The sequence below is a fragment of the Pundamilia nyererei genome, unplaced genomic scaffold (genome assembly GCF_000239375.1).
Source record: "Pundamilia nyererei isolate P.nyererei 1_Seehausen unplaced genomic scaffold, PunNye1.0 scaffold00059, whole genome shotgun sequence".
NCBI lineage: Eukaryota > Metazoa > Chordata > Actinopteri > Cichliformes > Cichlidae > Pundamilia > Pundamilia nyererei.
This window is the reverse complement of record NW_005187460.1, coordinates 2972699-2995924: the sequence shown is the minus strand read 5'-3', so window position 1 is coordinate 2995924 and position 23226 is coordinate 2972699. Positions and strand designations below refer to the sequence as shown.

Sequence of the window (23226 nt, the reverse complement as noted above, 5' to 3'; positions counted from 1 at the left end):
GTGTGTGTGTGTGTGTGTGTGTGTGTGTGTGTGTGTGTGTGTGTGTATTCGTCTCCAATGAGGTCATGCATTTATAAATCTTGCTTTTACTCTGCTTGAAGTTGGCTCCCCTCTGATCCCATGTGTTTCTGATTTGAACCTCGCTCCATCACTTGCCAGGTGCTCCAGCAGTCCTCACATACATAACAGCTTATAATTTACTGTATGGCGGTGATTTATTATTGGACATAATACCTGTTTATTAGCCCACATATTGTTGGTTTAAAGAGCAAAGTCACTGCAGGTGGTTGGTTTTTACTACAGTGTTTACACACATGCACACACACCTGGCTTTGACCTGCACATTCTTTAAACTCTGTGTAACGTCTCTGTAGCCTCATCAAGCTAGTGCGTATGAATGTAAATAGCCCCATTGTGGCTCACAGACCTAACATGATTACATTCTTGCACGGTTCCTCCCTGGAGCAGTTTCCCCCGCAACCAGTTCTCACTGTAATATTTCTAATTTAACTCTCTAAAGATAAACCCTGGAGGATACGGAGGAATAAGGCCTTTTTTTAGCAAATGTCTCTCTGCGCTCAGCGGAAATTTGGCCGTGCTAATTCAATAGCCAGGGTCTATTGAAATGTAAGGAAACACAGAGCTTTTTATAGCTGTCTGTGACCCATGTAGGCTTCTGTGAGGGGACCATGAAAACAGGAAGGAAATGCTGCAGTAAAAGTCATGCTTAGGAATTAATAACACACATAGTTTTGGATGTAGTTTGCACAAATGAACACGTGAGGTGGCGAACTTGCTCTGGGGTGTCGTGTACGATACGTGCGTGTATTTGCGTGAGTGTTTTCACCTCCGGGGGTGCTTTACGTGCCAAGTTAGGTTCACATCAAGTTTGCTCTCCTCTCCTGAGAGCCAATGAGGTTTTATCCTGTTGCCTTAAAAAATGAATGGGCAACGGCAGTAATAATTTATCAGTTGCTCGAGTCATCAGTTAACTAAGCCTGAAGTTGGGCGAGGTTGTGCTGGTAGCCTGCAATCTCACACAAGGCAGCTTGCCTGCATGTCTCAAAAGTCAAATCCAACATTTTTCAGTTGTCAGTGATTTACATTTAAGCTTCCTGTGGCACAGCTGTAGCAGCACAGAGCATTTGAAGAGGCACAGCCCGAAATATCTTGCATATGCAGCCAAACAGGGTCTTCTATTTAAAAATGAATATTGGGATAAGGCTGAAACTCTGTATAGTCTGTCGTTACGAGAATCGATTTCTACAAACAGCCCAGGTACAGAAATCTACAACAGCCCTGAGCATACACAAAGTGCACATACAGTGAAATGTCTGTGTTGGGTCTCGCGGGTTCACTAGTTCATGGTAGTCTTAGGTTCTTCAAGGGAACTGGACTTCCTTTTAGGTTCTTGAAGATGTTTCACCTCACATGCAAAAGGCTTCTTCAGTTCTAAAAGATAAAGGGTATCAACTCGTCACTCTGGTCCATCAGCTGGTAACGCTGATAGGGAGTAACGGATATTTAACCTCTGGCAATGGGACATGGACTGGTAGATGACCTGCTCTACCTCTGTCACCATGTGTCTACCAGTCATGACTCACATGACAGTGTAGTGTCAGGACCACCTCCAGTATTTTCGACTCACCTTTAGCTTTTAGAATGAAGAAGCTTATCTTCATTCTGCTGAAACATCTTCAAGAAACTAAAAAGACGTCCGTTTGTCTGTTAGCTCAGGCCGCAGCGTCACAGAAAACTGAATGGAAATCACAGGAAACCCACTAAGTGAATTTTCAAAGGCATGTGAAATATTGTATGTGTTTAATAATGACATTTTGGAAATGATCAGCCACAGGAAATTGAATTACATTTACTAATGAGTTAATGCTTAAAGTCAATAACTGGTTTGGGCCACTTTGATTTCTTACATTTACAAGAGTAATCTCTCTCTCTTGCTTGCAGGCAAGTAGTCCAACCATATCTACCTATGTTTGCTTTTGTCATTTTAAAGCGCATAAGGAAACACAGCGGATGCTGGTTGGCTTCATTAATGACCATCACTTCCCTGCTCTTTTTCCTGAGGGCAGACAGCCAGTCTGTCACTGCGGCCTTTGTGTCACTTCCTGTCTCCTCTTTTTTTTTTTCCTGTCAGGGGGCAGAGTGAAAACCTGGAAGAGAAGGTGGTTCATCCTGACGGACAACTGCCTCTACTACTTTGAATACACAACTGTGAGTCTCACACCAACATGGGTTTTTTTTTTATTAACTAAAGGCATCTCTGCCGCTGTGTGTGTATGCTTGTGTCATCGCAGAGCCGAGCATTTCATTTTTATCCTCAGAAGTCTGTATGAAATCCACCCTGAGTCTACAGCCTCCTTGTTAATTATAACAAGCAGTTTATTCCATAGCACCAGAAAAACGACGAGGATTAACAATTCAAGTTTGCTACACTGCTGTTACGGTTATGGATTTCAGCAGGGAGCTCTTCATGTAAACTCTACAAACCAAACATAACTGAATATGTTGCACTGTCTTCACACCGTTTATTGGTAGTTTGATATAAAAAGTGGCCTCTGAGTCAATATTTGGTTTGTGACCACCTGTTCTTAAGTCTCAGTTTAAGGGTGTTTTCTCTCCCTTTCAGTCAATTTAAAATGAACAAAAAAGAAAACACAGAGACTCTTTGGAAAAGGTGTCGCCTTCCAAATGGACTTCTGAGTGGTTTGTTTATGGAGAGATCCGACCCAACTAAAAGCTACACACTGCAATTTTAAGCTGAACACTTTCCTGTAGCCAGGTATGCTTTGCATTGTGAGAGATGTGCAGAGTACACAGAGTGTAAGTATACTCTTGGCCCAGTCTTATTTGGCCATTAATGGACTGAAGGTTCCTACATTTCAGTCCACCTGGGAGTTCACGTCTCTGTGTCAAAGGACATCAAACCACAGGAAAAGGCCACAAGTTTACAAACTCATGAACTGATTTGGACCACAGGCTGAAAAGTTTTTTGGTTCGGGAAAGAAAATCAAGTCATCTGGTTGTGTCTAAGAATCTATATTTATTATTGATTCTCACTGAGGAAACAGAGACTTTAGGGGCCTCTAAAAACCCTCCTACTATCCAAATCCTTGGAACTATCTTCCATGAAGGGTGATGCTATTTTCTGAGAATTTATTGGTCAGTTGGTGGTAATTTCACACCTGTTGCTAATCTCCGGTTCCAAAGAACAAGAACTGAACCACCTTTGCGGTGCTAAAAACCCAGGGTTAACTCTGAAGTTAACCGGAAGAGACCAAATGCTGCTTCATAGTACAGGTCTCAAAGTAATAGGACCTAGTTCAGCTTTTAAGCCGGCGAGGCGTGATTGCAGATTCCGTGCCGGTGCGTCCAGCCCCCTGCAGCGGCACCACAGGCCACGTCACAATGTGAAAATTGTGATTTTTTTTTTTTTTTTTTTTTTTTTTAAATTCAAAATCTATTTAATTGAACTAAACTTATGGTAAAACAAGAACAGCTGTGTAGGTAGTCATAAACAAAGCAAGCAAAAAGGGGAGAAAAGAGAAAATGTTACCACTTCAAAGCTCTTATATAGCAGTCAAAGAAGGGATTAGTGGTACGCCACCTCGCTGGACCCGCCTACTACACAAGACCAGGAAAAAATACCTCCGTCTTTCTTAGGAGCCAGAAGTGACCATATTTGGACAAGAGTGTGGATGACTAATCAGCATATGTGCACTATTTTTCAGCCATAGACTGTATGCATGTATGGCACAGATATGCATACAGTTAGCACAGATTAGTTCTGCTAATCAGCGCTAAGTAACATAGAATAAAAGACTTCTTGGACAAGATGTTATGTGCATAGCAAGCCACATTTATTTATCAAATAATTTAATTAAAAATAAAAAAGGCACCAGCACCAGAAACACGGTCTAAAGATCCCGCTTAAAAAGAAGCCTATGAAGTCTAGCATATGTCACTAAAAGTGGCCATACCCCCAGCAATGTGTCACACTACAGTTACAATGAAGAGGAAATGCAGTGCTGTACAGAATCAAACCACCAAACTATGAACATGCTTGTTTCTGCTATGAAATGTGTCGTTTAAGCATTTTAAGACCCTGAAGTTGCCCTTCTAGGAACTGAAGTTCTGTCAATTCTGCATTGGGATTAATTTTTTGACTTTGCCCTTGTGCACAACTAATGTAGTTTTAACATGGTTTGTCACCTTTCTGTATTAGTTTCTGCACAAAACGGCAATAAGCTACTAAAGTTACTGGGTCATAGAAAAGAAAGAAAACTCCAGCGTGTAATTATCGCATGCTTGTCTTGTGGCCACAGTGGATGAAATGTTGCAGACTGTTTTAATTGTCATATGTGCTCAGGTTGGCATGGGTTACTATTAAATCATTGTCCCTTACTATAAAAATTAGCCAATAGTGCTTGAAGATTTCCACCAGGGCCTTTGTTTCTTTGCTGCCACATCAGCACTGTCCTCTCTTTGCTGTAGTATTATCCTTCAGGACACTCTCATTATGTCCCATCCTCTGGTCAGACTGCAGCATGCACAAGTAGAGGGGAGGGGAGAGGGGGGGGGCAACAAGCTACAATCACAGTGGATTTTTCTTTTCTGTGTAAGGCTGTTCCAGTGTTTCTTTCTTATAGAAATCTCATTTTATGCCATTTTTTTATGATTTTTTTATTTCTTTTTGATCTCCCCTTTCTTCCCCTTGCTCCTTTTCTGGTTTCTGTTCTTTCTTTAATACTTGCTTTTTGACTTTGTTCTAAATTGCTCTTTCTATCTATCTCTGTCTAACTCTGGTTGTTTTTTCCCCTCCTCTCATGTTCCTGCTTTTGATCGCTCTCTCCTTTAGGACAAGGAGCCTCGTGGGATCATCCCACTGGAGAATCTCAGCATCAGGGAGGTGGAGGAGCCCAGGAAACCTGTGAGTGTTGTCTGATTAGAGACCTCAGCCTTTCTCCCCTTGGTTACTGTGTTCACTAAATCTTCGTTTTGTTAAAATATTTCTTCGCCAAAGATAATTATCTGGCACCTGTTTTTGATGACCTTTGACCCCTCTCTGTCCCTCCTTCAGAACTGTTTTGAGCTCTACAACCCGAATCACAAGGGCCAGGTGATCAAAGCCTGTAAGACAGAGGCAGATGGGCGTGTAGTGGAGGGAAACCATGTAGTATACAGGATATCAGCACCCACGCCTGAGGAGAAGGAGGAGTGGATTAAATCCATCAAGTAAGATTCCTCGTAATAGTAATGACGGCACAAAGATCCAGTGTTAAACCAGTAATGGTTGTTGTCACGTCAGAATAAACAAATAAAAAAATTTTAAAAATCCGTGAATGTGAGTTCCTTGATGTTGGATTAATTTAAGGCAGAAACCAGTTTTAACCTGTTCTTTTTTATTTCAATTAAATCTAGACAACTTGAATATATGAGGTGCAGTCTTAAAGTCTTATGAAATCAAAAACCTGACTTGATTTCAGTTTAAGTGATCTCATTCAAGGTCATCTTCTTGAGCACCTTGTTATATCTCTCTCGAAGTCCTGTTCTGACCCTTATACTTCTGTGATTTCACCACGTTCAAACTTGCACAAACATCAAACACCAGCTCCGGCTGTTTGCTGTTTTCTGTTGTCTGCTATTTTTCTGCTATTTTCAAAGGCAGAGGTTTTCATTAGAAAGCTCTTTCTCTCTTGAAAGGACATGACAGCATAGTTTGGGTTTGCAAAGTTTCATCTTAAGAAACAACAAGACTTCTGGTACAATGTTCTTCAGACAGAAGCACATTGCTTCGTGCCATATTTGGCAAAAACCAAACGCAGCATATTAGCACAAACGCCTCATACCAGCTCTGCAGCATGGTGGTGGCGGCGTGATGATTTGGGCTTGTCTTGCAGCCACAGGACCTGGCAACCTCACAGTCATTGAGTCCATCATGACCTGCTCTGTATACCGAAGTTTTCTGCAGTCACACGAGAGAGCATCTGTCTGACAGCTTGGTGCAAATTAGGTCATGCAACTAGGCAATAGTCCAAAGCATAGCAGCATTTTTACAACAGATTGGCTGAAAAAGGAAAGAACCAAGGTGCTACAATGTTGCAGGACCTTAAGAGAGCTGTGCATTAAATAAAATGTCCACAAACCTCAATGATCTCAAGAAACGTTGCAGAGAAGAGCGGGCCAGAGTTCTTCCGCAGTGATGTGAGACGATAGAATCCTACAGAAAACAACTGCTTCAAATGACGACTGCCAAAAACTTTCTTTTTCACGTGACTGCATTTTACTACAGTGTTTAAATTAAACAGTGAAACGAATAACAACATGTTTTATTTCCATCAGATCGTATACATTCACGCTGCCAGTGAGTATACCATCGCTTTGGCAGCTGTGATAACCTTGCTTTTAATGACCTAAATGCTGGATGTTTTGTAATCGCCTGCATAAACGGTGGTGCAATGTCAAAGAGAGTTGGCTCAGCAGAACAGAGTGCTTATATACCGTAATGTAGTGCAATCATCCACCTCCCCTCTCTATACTATCAGAGTATTCACAGGAGACATGATGGGGGATTAGACAGGGTTGAGCCAGCAAACCTATCCAACACAGGCAGCTCCAAACTAGGGGTGACGCACTCACATCTACCAAAGCTAACAAGTCACAGCTTGCACTTCACCAGAGGGGTCCGAGAGGACTCGGGGTTCTGTGGAGATAAAAGGCTTTTTATGGAAATTATGATTTGCCCCTTTTTTTTTAAAGTAGAGATGATTATAGAGGCAAGGCCTTATCTGCTCATCTTGAGTGTCAGGCAGTGAAGTTGGACCAAGTAGGTCAATTAAGGAAGTGAGCTGCTGTTGTATGAATTAGTGTGACACGTTTGAAGTGAAAAGTGTGTTTTAGAAAAAAAAATTAAATAATTCCAGTCAATGTATCAGTTTTTAAGAAGCATTTCCAGGACTGAAAAATGGTGGAGAAGGTTTTTAGCTGTGGCAGCCGCGCTCTGATTTGATTTCTCCACAGTGGAGTTATTGTTTCACAAAATTGGGTTGTAGAACACAACAATGAGGAGTATGAAAGAGGATAGTCATCTTACACACACTCATTCTTTAGCGTGTGGCGTTATAAAGGGAATCAGAGATATCCGCAGTGGGGGGTTGAGCCTCTTCTTGCTTTGTGCTGGTGCTAACAGGATTTAGCAGCCGTGAAACTGAGCTTTTTGGTAGAGCCCAAATGGCTTCCTGACTCACTTGCTGCCTTTGTAGGCTGCCTTTACTCCCTCCTCCCCCCCAAACTAAGCAGAAGAGTCTATAAGCAGGACTGTTGTTTGCCCTCCTTCAGACCTATAAACCTGCAGCAAGAGGAAGAGCGCGTGTGCGACTGCATGGTTCGCTATGTTCTTGGCCGGGTTCTGGAGGAGGGAATCAGTGCAAGGTTCCAGCAAACCAGACTATCCAAAAAAAAGACGACAAACAAAAAATAGGAGAGGGGGTCCCTCTTCAGAAACCATGGAAACCTAACTAGGTCACTCCACTAACTTTTTTTTTTCTTTTTCTGATCTAGTTAAAGCATGCGTTTGTATAAATGTGCCTGCATTTCCATATCAAAGATGTTTGAGACCCTCCTCTCATGTGGCCTTCTTATTTATTTCATCGCTGTCCTCTGATTGGCTTCTCTAGGGCAAGCATTAGCAGAGATCCTTTCTACGACATGCTGGCCACCAGGAAGAGACGCATCGCCAACAAGAAATGAAGAGGGACAATCAGGTGAACCTCCAAACCCCCTCCATCTTTATCTCCTTAAGTTCATGCATTCATAAACCACACACACTGCAAAGCTGGACGGAAGAGCACAGAGCTGACTTCAACCCCGAAGGCAGACTTTGGTTTCTTTCCTGGACTCTCCACAAGTTGTATCCACTTGCTGGGGAGACATCACACACTTGCTGGGGAGAAAGCAGCGCTCCAGCCAGTTTGTTTCTCCTCCATCTCATATACACCCCCCTACCTCCCCAGTCATGCTTATAAGATGTTTATAGGTTTCCCTAAAGCCCAACTGCCATGTTTCAGGTGCACATGCATGCATGTGGGTTATTGTAGACCAATATGTTTGTATTTGTGTGTATGCAGCAGTGTGCATGCTATCGGTGCATACCGCATCTACAGTATGGGTGCATAAGTGATGCAAGTGTTCCCTCCATTGTGCTTTATGAAAAAAGTTGCTATTCAGAATCAGTTCAGATGTGTGGTCATTGACACGGTGCGCAAAATGTAAGGGTGACTGCTGGAGAAGGGGGGAGGTGGGATGAGGGGATGGACGGACACGTTTGGGACGTGGTTATGACCGCAGTGCAACCTCACCTGGACCACGTCGTCATCTCACTCTGGTGCTGAATTCTTCTCTCAAGGTGCCACGGCTGAAGAGTAACCTCAGAGGACATCAACAACAACAACAAAAAGATGGCTTAGATTTAGGTTCTTTACAGTCAGCTGGACTGATTTCATTTATCTGTGTGGAGCAGAGAATTTTGTAAGGTGCATCCTTTCTTACTTTAGTTGAGTAGCAGTGGCGCTTTTGCTAAAGCTTCAAATTCAACTCTCTTTGTGGACTTAAAGTTGCAATCCTTAAGATTTCAGCACCTCTGGTTTGACGGTATCCTGTCACACATTTTGAACATCTGCTCCCTTACGAGGGGTCGCCAGAGCAGGTAGCTCCCACACGTTTGCACTTCCTCTGCAGATCGACCCAAGCATCTTCAGCTCGAGAAGTGAATGTTTGAACTACAGCACTGTCTGCTGTTTACAGTGTTTTGACTTTGATTACAACTAGACTTTTTCACACCTTTCCTCACCTTTAATCGAATTATTTTTTAAAAATAGCAAATATACTATTTAAATAATTTACATATGTAATATGGGGTAACCCATTTCCATCAGCCTTAATCTTAGTGAGAAATATATTATGTACCTATGACTGCTTCACAATAAAAGCCCTCTTTTTAAATGCTTTTAACATGAAACAGTAGCAGGATAACATTTGTTGGCAGCTGTCAAACCGGGATCTCATTTCATTGACATCTTAAGGATTAGAACTTTCAGAGCGCTTTCATTTGAGAAAGTCTATCTACTGAGTGGGTTTTATTTTTGGCTGTGCAGAAGCCCAGTTAGGTACCAGTCCAATTAAGCTTCTTTTTTTCCTTTCCCTTATCTATGGCCTATGTGAGTGAAGGTCGGTGTGTTGTCGTGATCCTGTTTGCATTTGGTTCGTACTCCTAAAGATCCTTGCTTGCCTTTGTGTTTCTTCTCTTTGAACATTTCTATATCTAATAACCAGCTATCATTTTTGTATTTATTTTCATTTGTGAAATGGTTTAATACTACCTGTAAATGTTCAGCAGTGTATGCCTAAGTTATGTTTGTATATACAATGTATAGCTTTCTGGTCTCTTTGTTGTAGTATGCACAAACTCTGTGTGTAACCATGTTTGAGCCGACTGGCAGTTTGCATCAGCTGAAGTTTGAGGTCTTCTTTGCAAAAGCCTTAAACATAATCATTATAAAATATATGGGGATGATGAATATTGGATAAATAACTGTGACAACGCCGTTAAAAAGCCATGACTGAGTGAGAAAGGTGGTTGTATTTATGATGATGATGATGATGATGAAGATTATGGTGAATATGATGATGATTATACTAAAGTAATATCGGTGATGGTGATTATATAATTGATGATGTCAAAAACACCAGTAGTTTTCTATATAATTGTAAAATACAGTGAAAGCCTTGTGGTCAGGGCATGATATTATCTTCTACTGCCCTGTGTGGGCTTATAGTTACATTAACTTTTATATTCTCTGTAAAAGCTATTGGTCACGTTGTACATTACGTGTATCTACATAAAGTATACATAAAGCAGATTTGTGGTGTGTTCATTATTAATGCCGGTCCTGACCTAGTTGTTCGCATAAATAATGAGCTGTTATTAATGAAGCACTCAGGCTGCTTAGAGCACGATGAGCTGTTTTTGTTTTTGTGAATGCGGAGGTCATCCTCCATGATGGGGAGCAGTGATGTATACCTGCATCCTGGCGAACACGTGGTAAATTAACAGGAAGTAGGGAAAGGTGAAGGATGACCTATTGGATTTGTGTGTTAACGTGCACAATAAGTGAAGCAATAACACCCTCTACAGGCTGTTCAGAGAAATATGCACAAAAACCTGAATCTTTAATTTTACTATTTTTCTGCTGTTCTCTCAAAGAAAAAAAATCATCAACCAAAATGAAAAGTCATACGCTTCAGTGTTTTCTGTGGTAAAACAGATACTGAAATAAATTTTTATGCTTTATTGTGTGCAGAGATTTACGTTTTTAGGTACATTTACCTTTAAATAAAACGACAGCTTTCTTGCAGTAGATTCAGTGTTTATGATTATTACAGTGCTCACTGGGTTTCTCTTATTTTGTACACACCATTTATGTCAATGATGTGAATATAAGTGGCTCATTACATAATAAACCTAAGGAAAACATCCCTATTAAATAATAACAGCTTTAGTAGATTCATAAGACAAATAAATAAAATAAGGGAATATTTAGTCAGCACGGTAAGACAAAGCCAGATAAACTTCTGGGATACAGATGTGTTCAGCTCTAGGGAAAGGTTTCACAGGTGGTGGTCACAGATCATTATTCTTGTCCCTCCTGACTGATTATTTTCCAATTTTGCTTTTTGCTAGTGTTCTTGTCACAACTGGTAGGATTAGACAAAGTTTGAACATGTTGTCCTGTAGGGACGTCCTGTCCTGGATGAGAGCATTGATGAGCTTTAGCTCTATTTGGTCGCCTTGGATACCCGGATACATATCATCCCAGAGGTTCCTGAGGCATTAGTACCTCCTTTATCCAGGAAATGCCTGCACACTCTTGCCACTGAATTTATGAAACGAGTGGACCATCAGTGGCAGATGTGTCTGTTCTGGTGTGCCGCCTGTCAAGCTGCGAGCACAAGTCCCACTGAAGTATAGCAGGCCCCCATGCCACCCTCATGGAGTCTGATTCTGATAGTTTAGTCAGAAAGATGCAACTTATAGGACTCTAGCAGAGCAGATGCTGGTCCTGCTGCTGGGTTGATGTATTTCTATGGCCCTGTACAGCTCTCCTTATGTAACAGCACATCTCATCATTTAAGTCGATAGCTTTTACTCCTGCATTTTGGAGCTTTCATAATCAAATTTGACCCACCTGTGCACTTCTAGTGCCTGTAACAATGACAACTTTGTATGCGGGTATGTTTTATGGAGGTAAAATTGTGTGTGCAAATTGTGTTAATGTGCAAAACAAACAGTCCAGTTCAAAAGCAGTCTGTATATACTTAATAAATGATTGTGTACCTAATAAATAGGTCACTAAAATAGTATATTAAAATATTATGGGCCCAGTGCTCAGCTGATTATCATCCATGGGGGGAAAAAAATTCTACACAAAGTGTGCAGCTTGTGACTCCATTCATTGCAGCGTAATGTTATTATGCTAAAAACGACTTAATGGAAATGAGAGCTAATGCTGAAAATGTCCGTGATACTTAAATCACATAAGCAATACTGTGTGTTTGTGGAGCATTAACTGGAATTACAGTTCCCTATTTTCACAGTCTCAAAAGTAATCGGACAGTCAAAAATAGTTAATGCTATATTGTTGTTATTGTGCTTTTGTACTATAAGACAGGTTTGGAAAACTGTGGCTATAACTTGTATTTGAGCAGGTAGCATAATGATGGACACACTTGGTTTAACACAGTTTATTAGAAAAGCAGAGCGAGGCATCACAGTTACAGTACTGTGCAGCAGGCTTGAGCTGCCCCTCATTTCTCTATATTTTGCGAGGAAAATGTGAAATAGGTGCAGTGATTTATTGAAGGATGCACCATCACACGTGTATATACAGTCTATAAGGCAAAGACAGATTGTGTACAATTCTAACAAGCCTAGAAGTTAATACTTGGTACAACGACCTTTATTTTCCAACCAGCCTGAAGTCTGTTACGCAAACTTTCTTGTCATTTCTATAAGTAGTCTTCAGGAATAGTTCTCCAGGCTTCTTGCAGGACATTCAAAGCTCTTCTTTGGATGTTGGATGGTTCTTGTTTTGTCCTCCATCACGATGATCCCACACTGCTTCAATAATGTTACTCTAATTTCGTACCTCAGGGAGAAAACCCTGTTTCCCTTCCTTAAGAATGGCTTCTTGACAGTCATCCATCCACTGGGACCAATTTTGATTTCCTATTTCATAGAACATGCCTTTCAGAATGAAATATGCCCCGTTTCCAGCTAACAGTCATTTTGGGAGTCACTTTGTTGGTGCATAACTGCATTCACTATAGAAATGGATAAAGTGTGTAACTCAAGGTCATCCGTTGAGTTAGGTGCCTTTTTTATGCTGGAACGATTGATCGGTCAGAGTTAAGCGACTTAACAAAATTAAATCATCAGGAAACGATCAAGAAATGAACTGACAATGAGTGAAAAAGCAGCCGACGTCCAAAGAAAATGCTGAAAGACGTTCAGAAGATTAGGAGCAAGCTATTTTTAAAGAATTCAGGGATGGCTCGAGACTTTTGCACAGTACTGTAAATGACAAAGACTGACTCAGTTAGTCACTGCGTAAGCTTAGGTAGTCAGTGTTTGTATTTCGGATTTGAAGTGTGCATAAATAACAAAGGTTACTTCAGGTTTTGTTTTTGCAGATTTGCACACTGATAAAAAAAAAATGAGCTGAGGAAAGAAAAGGACAAACACTGCCTCCCAGTGGATAAATATGGAATCACAGGGTAAAATGTAAAGTGCTAAAAAAAAAAAAATAAAAAGGAAAAAGAAAACTGTATGGCAGACATTTATTTTACAGATGCAACGCCCTTTTAACAAAGATCTCTAGCAGCTCCACCAGGAACAACATCATGAATTCATGTAATCTGGACATATTATATATATATATATCTAAAAATATAAACAAAAACCAGTGTATATAAAGCAAGTATCTATGATTTCATGTTAGATTCTGGGTCAATGTATGGCTAAATAAAGAGTCAAAGGCATTTCAACATAGTGTCTTGAATATGTTGCCTTTAGTTTGATGACAATCCGGTTTTCCTGCTGCCTTTGAAGGTGTCAAATGACAACATCACTGAAAATTAGAACCACATCTGAATGAACTGCCCTTCAACTGCACAACAGCGTTTGTCTGTAGGGTTTTGTGAGATGGAGCCTCACGTGTAGTAGTTGGGTAGGCAGTTTTACTGGCTTGTTTTCGATCAGTTTTAAGGGAAAATAAAGGCAGCCAAGTGTTTTTTGCAGCAAACAGTAACCAATAACATGCTCATAGTTTAACACAAATGTGAGGTAAATGAAACTCTGTAGAAATACAAACTGCAAATGACCGGACACATTTTACATTCTATTCTTTTTTTACGTTTGGCTCTGATTGCAGAGGTATTGCTGATTGTGATCATGAGCAACTTCTGAGCGAAATGTGTGCTTTTGAAACTGCACATCCAATGAAACATCAACCACAGATATTATTGTGCCTTCTGATATTATTGTTGTTGCACTGATGTGATCTATACTAGCACATATAGAAGGTCCTAAAACATGACACACTCATTTAAATCACAAAAGGAAGCAAAGAAACAGCTGTGAGGCACTGGAAAGTAAAAAGCACAGGTACAGTAAAAATACAGTTCAAAGTAATCTATACTTGACCTTCTGAACATGAAAATAAAAAAAATATTTAAATGTTTTTGAGATCTTTGCAGAAGCAGTGGCACAATGACCATGTATTGTTTCTTCTAAAATCTGCAGATTTTGCAGTCGTGTCTGCTACAACAACAAACTCCCCAAAATCTTTTCTGACCTGATAAAAAAAAACGTAAAAACAAACAACAACTTGCTGAAAATAACTGGTTTCCAAATCACTTGACCACGGTCGTAATGGTGCAAACTCACAGTTAAATATCAACCTTGTATCTTAAACTCTGGCCTTTCGTCAATGCCTCGGTGACTCTTTAGTAACTGGTAGGTTACTAACCTCCCTTCAGCAGGGCGAAGAGGACACCTGATCATAGTCAGGACATTTGAGGAGAGCAGGGTAGCTGGTACTCATCTGAAGGGAAGCTTCACTCGAGATGTCTGAGGGGCTCCGTCCACGTGACCAGGCCTCGGGGTGGAGGAACTGACCAGAGTGGTCGGAGCAGTTGCTGAGGCGAGGACGGTAGAAGCTGGGATGGCGGGGCTGGTAGAGCTCCTCTGCTGCGTAGCGCTTCATGAACAGGTAGACTGACATGACGCCGGCGCTCTGCAGTGAGGAAGAGTCAGTTTATTCATAAATAACAATATGATCATTATGGCTTATAGCTTAAGACATTCAGTAATTAGCAATCTGAAATTATTAGAAGACAGAGAGAAGTATGTCCATTTATACACTCAGTACTTGGTTGGGACCATGAATTACTGCATCAGTGCATCGTGCCATGGAGGTGGAGGTGTCTGGTGGCTATGCTAAGGTGTTATTGGAGCCCAGGTTTCTTTGATAGCAGCTCTCAGCTTGTCTGTATTTTGGGGTCGGGTATTTCTCATCTTCCTCTTGAAAGATGCTCTGTGGGGTTCAGGTCAGGTGAGCTGGCTGGCCAATCAAGCGCAGTAATAATATGGTCAGCAAATCATTTGGTAGTAGTTTTGGCACTGTGAGCAGGTGGAAAGGGAAATTGGCATCTCCTGAAAGCTTGTCAGGAGATGGAAGCATGAAGCGTGGTAAAACCTCCTGGTAGAAGGCCGCATTGACTACGACCCAGCAGATTACACGACACCCCAAATCATCTACGACTGCAGAAAGTTCACAGTGGACTTCAAACAGCTTGAATTTTGTGTCGAATCAGTTGACTTTGCATTACCACGCTTCGATACAGCGCTGGGCAAACAGCCAGCCTTTTCAGCAGTGACCTTGTTGAGGGTGCTGTTCATAAGATGATATTTACACTGTTTGAACAGAAATTCACTCAAACTGGAAATTAAATGTTCTAATGATTTGTGATTCACCTCTGATGAGCTCATGAGCTATAAACACAAAAAAGAAACTAAACAAACAAAAACAAGAGTGAAACCAAACCTCCAACAAGGCAGCTCACTCTCTGGGCAGCTTTTACTTTGAAGGGAATGCCATTGTATTTTGTATATATTCAGTTTGTTTTCTTTGTTCTTTTTAAACATAGTTTAAGAAGCTGTTATTTTCCCTTCTGAAACCTATTTTAATATACTTGACACAATTTTGAGTAGTGCTTTTTTAATACAAACACAAAAAATGAAAAACCCAACAATTATAAAATTGTTCATGTATTCAAATTGTTGACTTGTTGAACGTATTTAAACATTTGTAACACATTAATGTAATGTACATAACACAACATGTATTCAAAAATGCTAACATGTTGTCATCAGTCTGAAAACCTGTTGTCTCCTCAATAAGCTCTATAAAGCATTTTCATTACTTTGACCTTCAGATCAATTGATTGACATTGAAGGAGAGGTCAGAGGTCAAATGTAACGTGATATTTTAAATCTTTAAATGGCACTTTCTATATGTTGACAACATATTCCAATAAATCAGTCAATCTACATCTCTATGAATTCATTTAAAACTTTGGAGCCATTGTGTTTACAGACAGAATGACACGCAAACACAAAAACATAAGTAATGAATACAGGATAACTGAAAGTTTAATTTTTTATCAATTCAGTAGTATATTAGAATAACTAGTATATGAATACTGTAAACATCTGTATTCATGCATGTTAATAATAATATCATAATAACTGTTTACCTGAGGTAATCCTGTATTTCCTCAATGTGAACCCTGGAGGGCAGTAAACACTCAATACTATGAGCACAGTCATTTTAAGGAGGAGATTTCAAAATAAAATCCTTCCTATTTACCTTCCTGTTACTACCACACATGCCAACATGTGCACAGTGGCAATGAGAGCTCAATGTTTTTATTTTATCTAGATTTATTCATGTGAACATATAAACATGTTTCTTCTTGAATGTTTTTTAGCGTGTGAACTGACGGATGCTGCATCCACAGCCGTGCCAAACAGCAGTAAAAGTCATTTCTTTTTTTATGTTCAGCTTCTCACCTCAGTGAGCAGGAAGGAGAGGGCAGCAAAGGCAAAGGACCAGCCGTACTTATAGGAAAAATAGGCCTCACTGCTCTTCGTCCTGTTCAGCATTTCATCATTTATACTGGAAATGTACAGCACCAGGCCCACCACCAAAGCCAGACCTGAGAGACGGAGAAACTGGATGTTAAAAGAGTAAAAGGGAGACACGACAGGAGATGATCCAGAGAAAGGAGGAGTTGCCTTACCTGAGAGGATAAAGAAGATTCCAGAGACAAATGCCAGGATGGTGCGGTGAGGGCGGACGTGGCCGATGTTGTTGAGGACAAAACCGATGAACATGAAGAAGAGGCTGACCAGAGGGAACGGAGTGGCTGAACGGATCATCTCTGAAGAGGAGGATAAAGAGCAGATGAAGGAACCTGCTGTTTAACCACAAAAACACTAAACAAATGATCGAGCCAAAGAAGCTGAGATATGAAAAAAATACTAAATACTTATAAATAAGAAAAAAAGCAGAATAAAAGTCTTTTCATGTGGAAATTAGAAAAAATTACATTTAGATTAGCTTAATATCACAAAGGGAAATTAGGGCCTGTTTTGATCTATTTTAATTATACAGCAGTTTTTTAATTTGTGGTCTTTGATAGAAAATAGTTTTACATTCAAACTAGAGAACCACAGAAGAAAGAGGATGGAGAACAATGAGTCTTGAAATAAAAAAACTAGAATAAAATTCCCCCAAATGGAGCGCTGCACTGGAGCTCATTATATCGACTAAATGGAGTGATTTATCCTTCAGTTAAGTTTTGACATTGAGTTTTACTGAAGGACTGTCTGTGAAGAGGCAATAAGTATTCCAGAGAGGAGCAGGCGGCGACGCGAGGGTTCAGATGAGTCAGGCGTATGTGGTCTCACTGCATTCAGACTTCTGAACACGAGCTTATTGGAAAACAAGTTCTCAGACTGAAAAATGCCCCCAGCCTTTAATATGAACAAGTGCTAGTTGTGATTACTTTTTCTTTTTTGCCTAAAGCTGCAGCTGGAGGCGGTGTGTCCTGCTGGTACTTACTGAGCACGTTCACTGTGGACTCTGACGTCAGCTGGACATTCATTGGCATGATGTACTCGATGGTGAAGCAGCGACCTGATTCGTCACCTGCAAAGGAACGAGACAGAAGTGAGAGTGAGACTCATTCGAATTTACCCTCGCAAACATCGGACAAACAGATGTGCAGAACTCTTTGAGGATTAAAAGTCAGTTATTTAAATGACTAGAATTAAAGTGGAGCTTAAAGAAGGTTTAACAATCAGTGAGAACAGAAGCAAAAGGCTGAAACAGCCAGAGAAGAGGTCGGCATGTGGGCAGAGGCATTTTGAGAGACACATGGCAGCCAAAGAGTCCTAAATAGAAATCTGTGGGAGAATTCCTGCCCCATATAACTGACTTAGTGACAATCATATGACACATACTGACACAGGCTCACAACAGTTTTAGATGTGGTGGCAGGGATATCTACTCATTTTTTTTGCTGAATGACATTTGCTCAGCTGCTCTTGGATGATCAGAAATTTCATAAATGAGCTGTAAATGAACTTATAATGTTGTCTAGTAGAAGTCTACCTCATAAGGGGAAAAAACCCATTTAAAACATATTTTGGGGCAAAATTGTCAAACTTGTGAAATATTTTTTGTTTGTTTGTTTGTTTTTGAGCAGATTTGTTTGGTGATTCTGTGCATGCTTTCTTTATGTGAATGTGACCATTTAAATGAAAACAAGCTTTAAAATAATAGCTTGGTCGTGGGACACTTATCCTTTGTAACCAAAGGTAGTTTTGAGACAGGAACTAGTTCCTCTAGTCGTTCCTGTGATGACTGAGTGTCTGTATGTGGGAATGTGTTGTTTTGTCTTATTGTGCTACTTATTTTCCCCTGTACTCACTTAGACCTTCTCACTGTGGAGTCTTGGGACTCACATAGGGTAATACGGACATTTACAAAATGCTGTGAATACACAAACTACCCAGATGATTCTAGACAAAATATATGGACAAAAGTACTGAGCCATCCCAAATACAGAAGCTGCTCAGCCATGGAAACCCATGCCGTGAAGCTCCCGGTGCACAGCTTTTGTGCTGATGTTAATGCCAGAGGAGACCTGGAGTGCTGTAGGTACTGCATCAGCAGAGGTTAGGGTACTTTTACACATTATGTAACCCTGTTCTATAATTTCACATGTCTGTCACGAAGAGTAAAAGCAGTGTTACTAACATAGAGAGGGACCAAAAGAGGACACGAGAAGGTTGGACAGCTACAGCTGATGGTACAAAAGATTATCTGATGTTTTTGAACAACATGGCTATCTTGTTATCTTGTTACAGTGACAGCTGTAACAAGATAACAAGATTCAAACCTTCACTAGCGTCAAGATTGGAGTGACTTTGTCCAAAATTGTCAGTTTTTGCATGTTCTGATTCCCAAAGAGGAGCGACAGTAGCATAACCTGATGAAAATTGATCACAGTGCAGAATACACTGCAGCTCTGACCTTGATAGTCACGCATAAGTAGAACATATCCACTACTTCACTGCAGTGATATTCCCTAATGGCCTTTTTTAGCTTGATAATGCTCTAAAATGCTACACAGTCATGACGTTGTGCAGGACAACGTCACACAGACACAAGGACTCATCCTCTGTCTCCTCATTGCTCTTTTTATCACTTTTACTTGTACTCGACACTTACTCACAAGCTCTCTTTTCCACTCACACACACAGTGATGAAGTAATTGTGAATGTGTGTGAATATGAATGCTGGTGGTTTACATGATGATACATCACTGTGACAGCTTGCTGCTGTCGCCACCTTTACTGTAGAGATGATGAAGATCTTGAATGTGAGAGAGTAAAATCCAGTGGCGTTATCTGTTCTACACTTTTGATTCATCCATGACTAACTGACAAATTCCAGGAGCACAGAGATAGCCGTACCCACATATTTCCTTAATTTTTAAAATCTAGTCACTAACCAGCCAGAAAGCAGACTCTCCAGAGGCCAGAGTGCAACGAGGTCTTGATGTCAGTGCTCTGGTTCAGAGGCATAATGACTCCCTCCTCCAGGTAGAGCCAGTAGTCGGTGCTCACTGCCACTCCCAGCAGCCCCAGGCCACTGATTGCAAAGACACTGCTCAGCAAAGTCAAGGCCTTCCTGCTGCATGCACTCATGGCCACAGCAGGGTGAGCTCCAGCAGCCGGTGTAAAATACAGAATAATCCAAGCAGCAAGCTGGAGGAGAAAAAGGGAGATGGATGTGGCACTTTAAAAGAAGCTGGAAACAGAAACCACCAAAAAAGATGCTTAAAATAAAAATAATAAAAATAAAAAAAACATTAAGAAAAGAAACACTAAGAAAAAAACTAACTATAACCTCTAAAAACTACGACCAAACAAAAGTTAAAAAAAAAATCCTGTGACATATAAAATGTGAATTTTTATTTATTTTTAACAAAATTCAAAATGTTATTTACACAATTATGACAAAAAAAAACCCTAAAAAGCCTGAACCACAAAATAATTTCCAGAAAATTCTATTTATTGAACCTTCTGACAAATAAAAACAAGTGGTCATTAATTATAATTATTAATTTGCATATATGAGTTTTAATTTGAGTTATATTTTAACTAGCATTTTTTTTCTTTTGTAATCTACTGCTTAAAATATATATATTGTGCAATTTATTTAGGGTTCTGTTTGTGGGTTTTGTTTTTGTTTGTTTGTTTTTTTAATAATGTAGAGGTCTCAAAAACTCTTACAGGGTTAAAGGTTGAGAATACTATTATTAGCATGAACCTAATTAGCTTAGCATAAAGAAACTGGGAAATCAGCTCCTGTGACTGGCTACAAGCAACAAAATCTGCCTTCCACTATTTTGTAATTCATGTATCTGTTTATGAAAATTAGCTTGTTCCAGACTATTTATCTCAACTTCTTGATAAACAGACTGCCGCTCACTGCCTTGTTTGCAGCTAGCTGCATTTAGCTGAAGCTAGTATAAGACTGAAGACTGGGGGAGGACACAGTCTCTCAGTCTGTAACATCAGGACTTTGACGCAGTCTACAATGCCAGCTATGTTTAGCTAACTTTGTGGCTTTGTTGAGTTTCCTTTGGTATTATTGTTTTACCGTCTGAGTTTAGCATGTTTTTAACATGGTTTTGTGTTGCTAGCAGCTGTGTTTTAATATTCTTGTCATTGTTCATTGTGCATATTCCTAGTTTTTACTTGTTTTGTTTAACAGCGCTTTGTGATTACTATATGTTTAACACCTGGATGGAAACAAGCTAGTTATTCATCTCCCCCCCCCCCGCCAATATTTGTGCTAAGCTAAGGTAACTGCACACTTCAGGATGTGCTGGTTGTATTATTTGTTTATCTATGTATTTGTTTATTGTTTTTGCTGTTTATGAGTAAAAACTTCAGGCTAATATCACAAAATATGGAGTTGAGTTGAGTTAAGTTGAGTTAGATATCAGGAAATTTCAAATTACTCAGAAGTAAACTGAAAGTTTGAGAGAGTCAGTATTGTGGGACTCATAGCTTCAAATTTTGAGTTATTTTATTGGCAGAAACAAGCTTCCTTAAATAAAGAGTACGCGGTTCATGATGGAGTTAATGTTTATATTTCATCAGTCTGGCAGCTTTCCCAGTCTCAATTCATTCCAGAGCAATGCTCAGATTCATAAAACACCACCATAACTTCTAAAATCTTTGCATATTTATGTAAATACAAACTTCAACAAAGAGGTTTCCATTACAGAAACTGTGATGGTGCTTGAGGTGTGTCGCTGCGTGCCCCTTGACACTTTCAGAGAGAAATCAAAATAGAGAAAGAGTGGAAAAACATTGTAGCATTTTTTTTTCTTTTTACATTTGACTCCAAGTTTCATTATCACAGAAAATACTAATTCAGTCATGAGAATTAACTATCCAACCTCCCACAAAAAGGAAAATGAAGTGTGATTCAATAAAACCTGTTTGAGCCTCCAGGCAGAGGTACATTAAATGTGTCGCAGTCTGCTACTATGAATACAAATGGTCACTTTATCTGAAATCCAAGATGAGCTTCTGACATTTTACGGCCATGAATCCAACAGTGCAAGCCAGCACTGGGATCTGGCCGACTGATAACATAATGAGACATCATCTGAAGAGACAAGGTGATGATTTACATCCCATTTGGGAACCCCATGTGAATAATCTCCGGGTGGTGATAAGGGGGAAGGATCAAGTAGAGGACAGATAAGGGGGCTAAATAGTAGCTAATTCACAGCATATTTATGAAACAGTTTTGCATAAATAGGAATATTTTCCCTCTACGAGCACATTAATCAGCATAAAGACTTATTTTTGTTGCCCCTTGAGCAACTAGAGTTTAAGCTGCTAAAAAAGCCAGTGTCTGCTCTTTAAGAGATCACATTTTATCAGTAGAAACACCCTCCATATCATCTAAATCATCCCCCAACAAGGTCACCTCATTTACTCTGAAACAGCCAATATTCATATATCACAAGTCAGACTGTTATCCAGTACCATCCAGAGCATTTAATCACGTATTTTATTACTTAGTGACAGCAGCGTGCTGACAGATATTAAAGGATCAATACACAAACCGGGAACACTGCAATTACACGGTCAGGATTGAAAACACAGAGACCACCAGTACACCTGCAATCAGCATTATTTTAAGTAGAAATAGAAATCAAGATATTTGTGCAAAATCTGCTTCACTATAGGTCACATTTTTAAAAAACAAACAAACAAAAAGGTGAGTAAACAATAAGTGGACACTGGAATTCTTCAAATATGCAGTTATATCTTTCCGAAATAGTAATAAAGAAAAGATTATTGTACAAATATAATGTAAAAAACACATACACACATTTCTACATGACTATTATAATCTGTCATTACTTCACAGGTTAAATTCCTTTAGAGGGATGGAAAAAACACTCCTTTTAGCATTATCGCTCCATAACATGTCAGTGCACAATAGTCACACTTCACTTATCAAACATGAAGGAGCTCTTTCATCCACAATCAACACTAAGCGTCCTCAAACGTCTCTTCTTATCCAAGATTGAACTCTGACCATGAAGGTTATAAGCACAGTTTCATTGTTACTCCTATTAAAACCAAACATGTTGTCACAATGAAGTAAACAGCTAAGATATGGGTACATAGTGAGCTAAGGAGTACTGTGTGTATAGACTTGTGTAGGAATATTAGACTCCAACTCAATACTCAAATGAAACAGATCATTGCAGGTAACTGGAATCAAGGATTAAAAATAGTTGCCCATTTTAGATTAAAGCTGCTGATTAATTTAAATAGAGAGAGAGAGACTTTATCACACGCACCTGTTTATGATCCGTCTGGCTCTTCCTGCACTCGGAGCAGAGATTGCGCCCAGAGTTGTGAATTAAAACCTCACTCCTGCAGTTTGCCCGCTGAAGGTCTGACTTACGGAGGAAGATCGGCGTTGCTCCGTCGAGTCGGTCACGAATTCGTTCGGAAAACTGTGTAATCTTTGGGTAGAGAGATAACGCATTGCAGACACAGTCCGTGAGATAAACTGAGACGGACCGCTGGTCCCGCTCTCTGCTGCGTGCTTTCAGAGAGAGAGAGAGAGAGAGAGAGTTGCATTGTTGATGTTGTGGAGAGAGAGACCTGCTATCAAAGCGAGTCCACTCCACTGCTAGTGAGCCAACTGGTCAAAGCTTTGATTAACTCTCTGCGATGAATCAGTGAATTTAAGTCAGTGTGATGTCCTTTACATAAACTCACTCTGTTTCTATCAGGACCAAGGACAGCTCCAATCAGAAAAGGATACAGTAGTTTATGTTCTGTAATGAAATTCTTTACAGATCCATGTTGTATATTATAAACTAGCATTTTATCCATTTATGGTCACGTCTTAAAGAAAACGCACCTCCAATCAGGGATGGAAAAACTACCCTGATTATATTCTCACATTATTCGAA

At 40.0% G+C, this 23226-nt stretch overlaps 2 protein-coding genes across 2 annotated transcripts in view; one reads left to right on the top strand and one right to left on the bottom strand.

Annotated features, from left to right (window-relative positions):
• cyth3b (cytohesin 3b) overlaps window positions 1-9672 on the top strand; it is a 41850-nt gene extending 32178 nt beyond the window's left edge. Inside the window, exons 10-13 of the mRNA XM_005734654.1 lie at window positions 2153-2229; window positions 4874-4945; window positions 5096-5250; window positions 7692-9672. Coding sequence (XP_005734711.1) covers window positions 2153-2229; window positions 4874-4945; window positions 5096-5250; window positions 7692-7764 — 377 coding nt within the window. The 3' untranslated portion in view covers window positions 7765-9672. The remainder of the gene's footprint in view (window positions 1-2152; window positions 2230-4873; window positions 4946-5095; window positions 5251-7691) is intronic.
• Window positions 9673-13499: 3827 nt separating this feature from the next.
• cacng5b (calcium channel, voltage-dependent, gamma subunit 5b) lies at window positions 13500-22683 on the bottom strand. Its single transcript, XM_005734653.1, has 6 exons — window positions 22603-22683; window positions 19216-19471; window positions 17259-17345; window positions 16435-16575; window positions 16205-16350; window positions 13500-14366 (listed from the first exon to the last, which is right to left on the bottom strand). The coding sequence occupies exons 2-6, from the start codon at window positions 19409-19411 to the stop codon at window positions 14106-14108; spliced, it is 831 nt and encodes a 276-aa protein (XP_005734710.1). The 5' UTR covers window positions 19412-19471; window positions 22603-22683; the 3' UTR covers window positions 13500-14105.
• Between the last annotated feature and the right edge of the window lie 543 nt (window positions 22684-23226).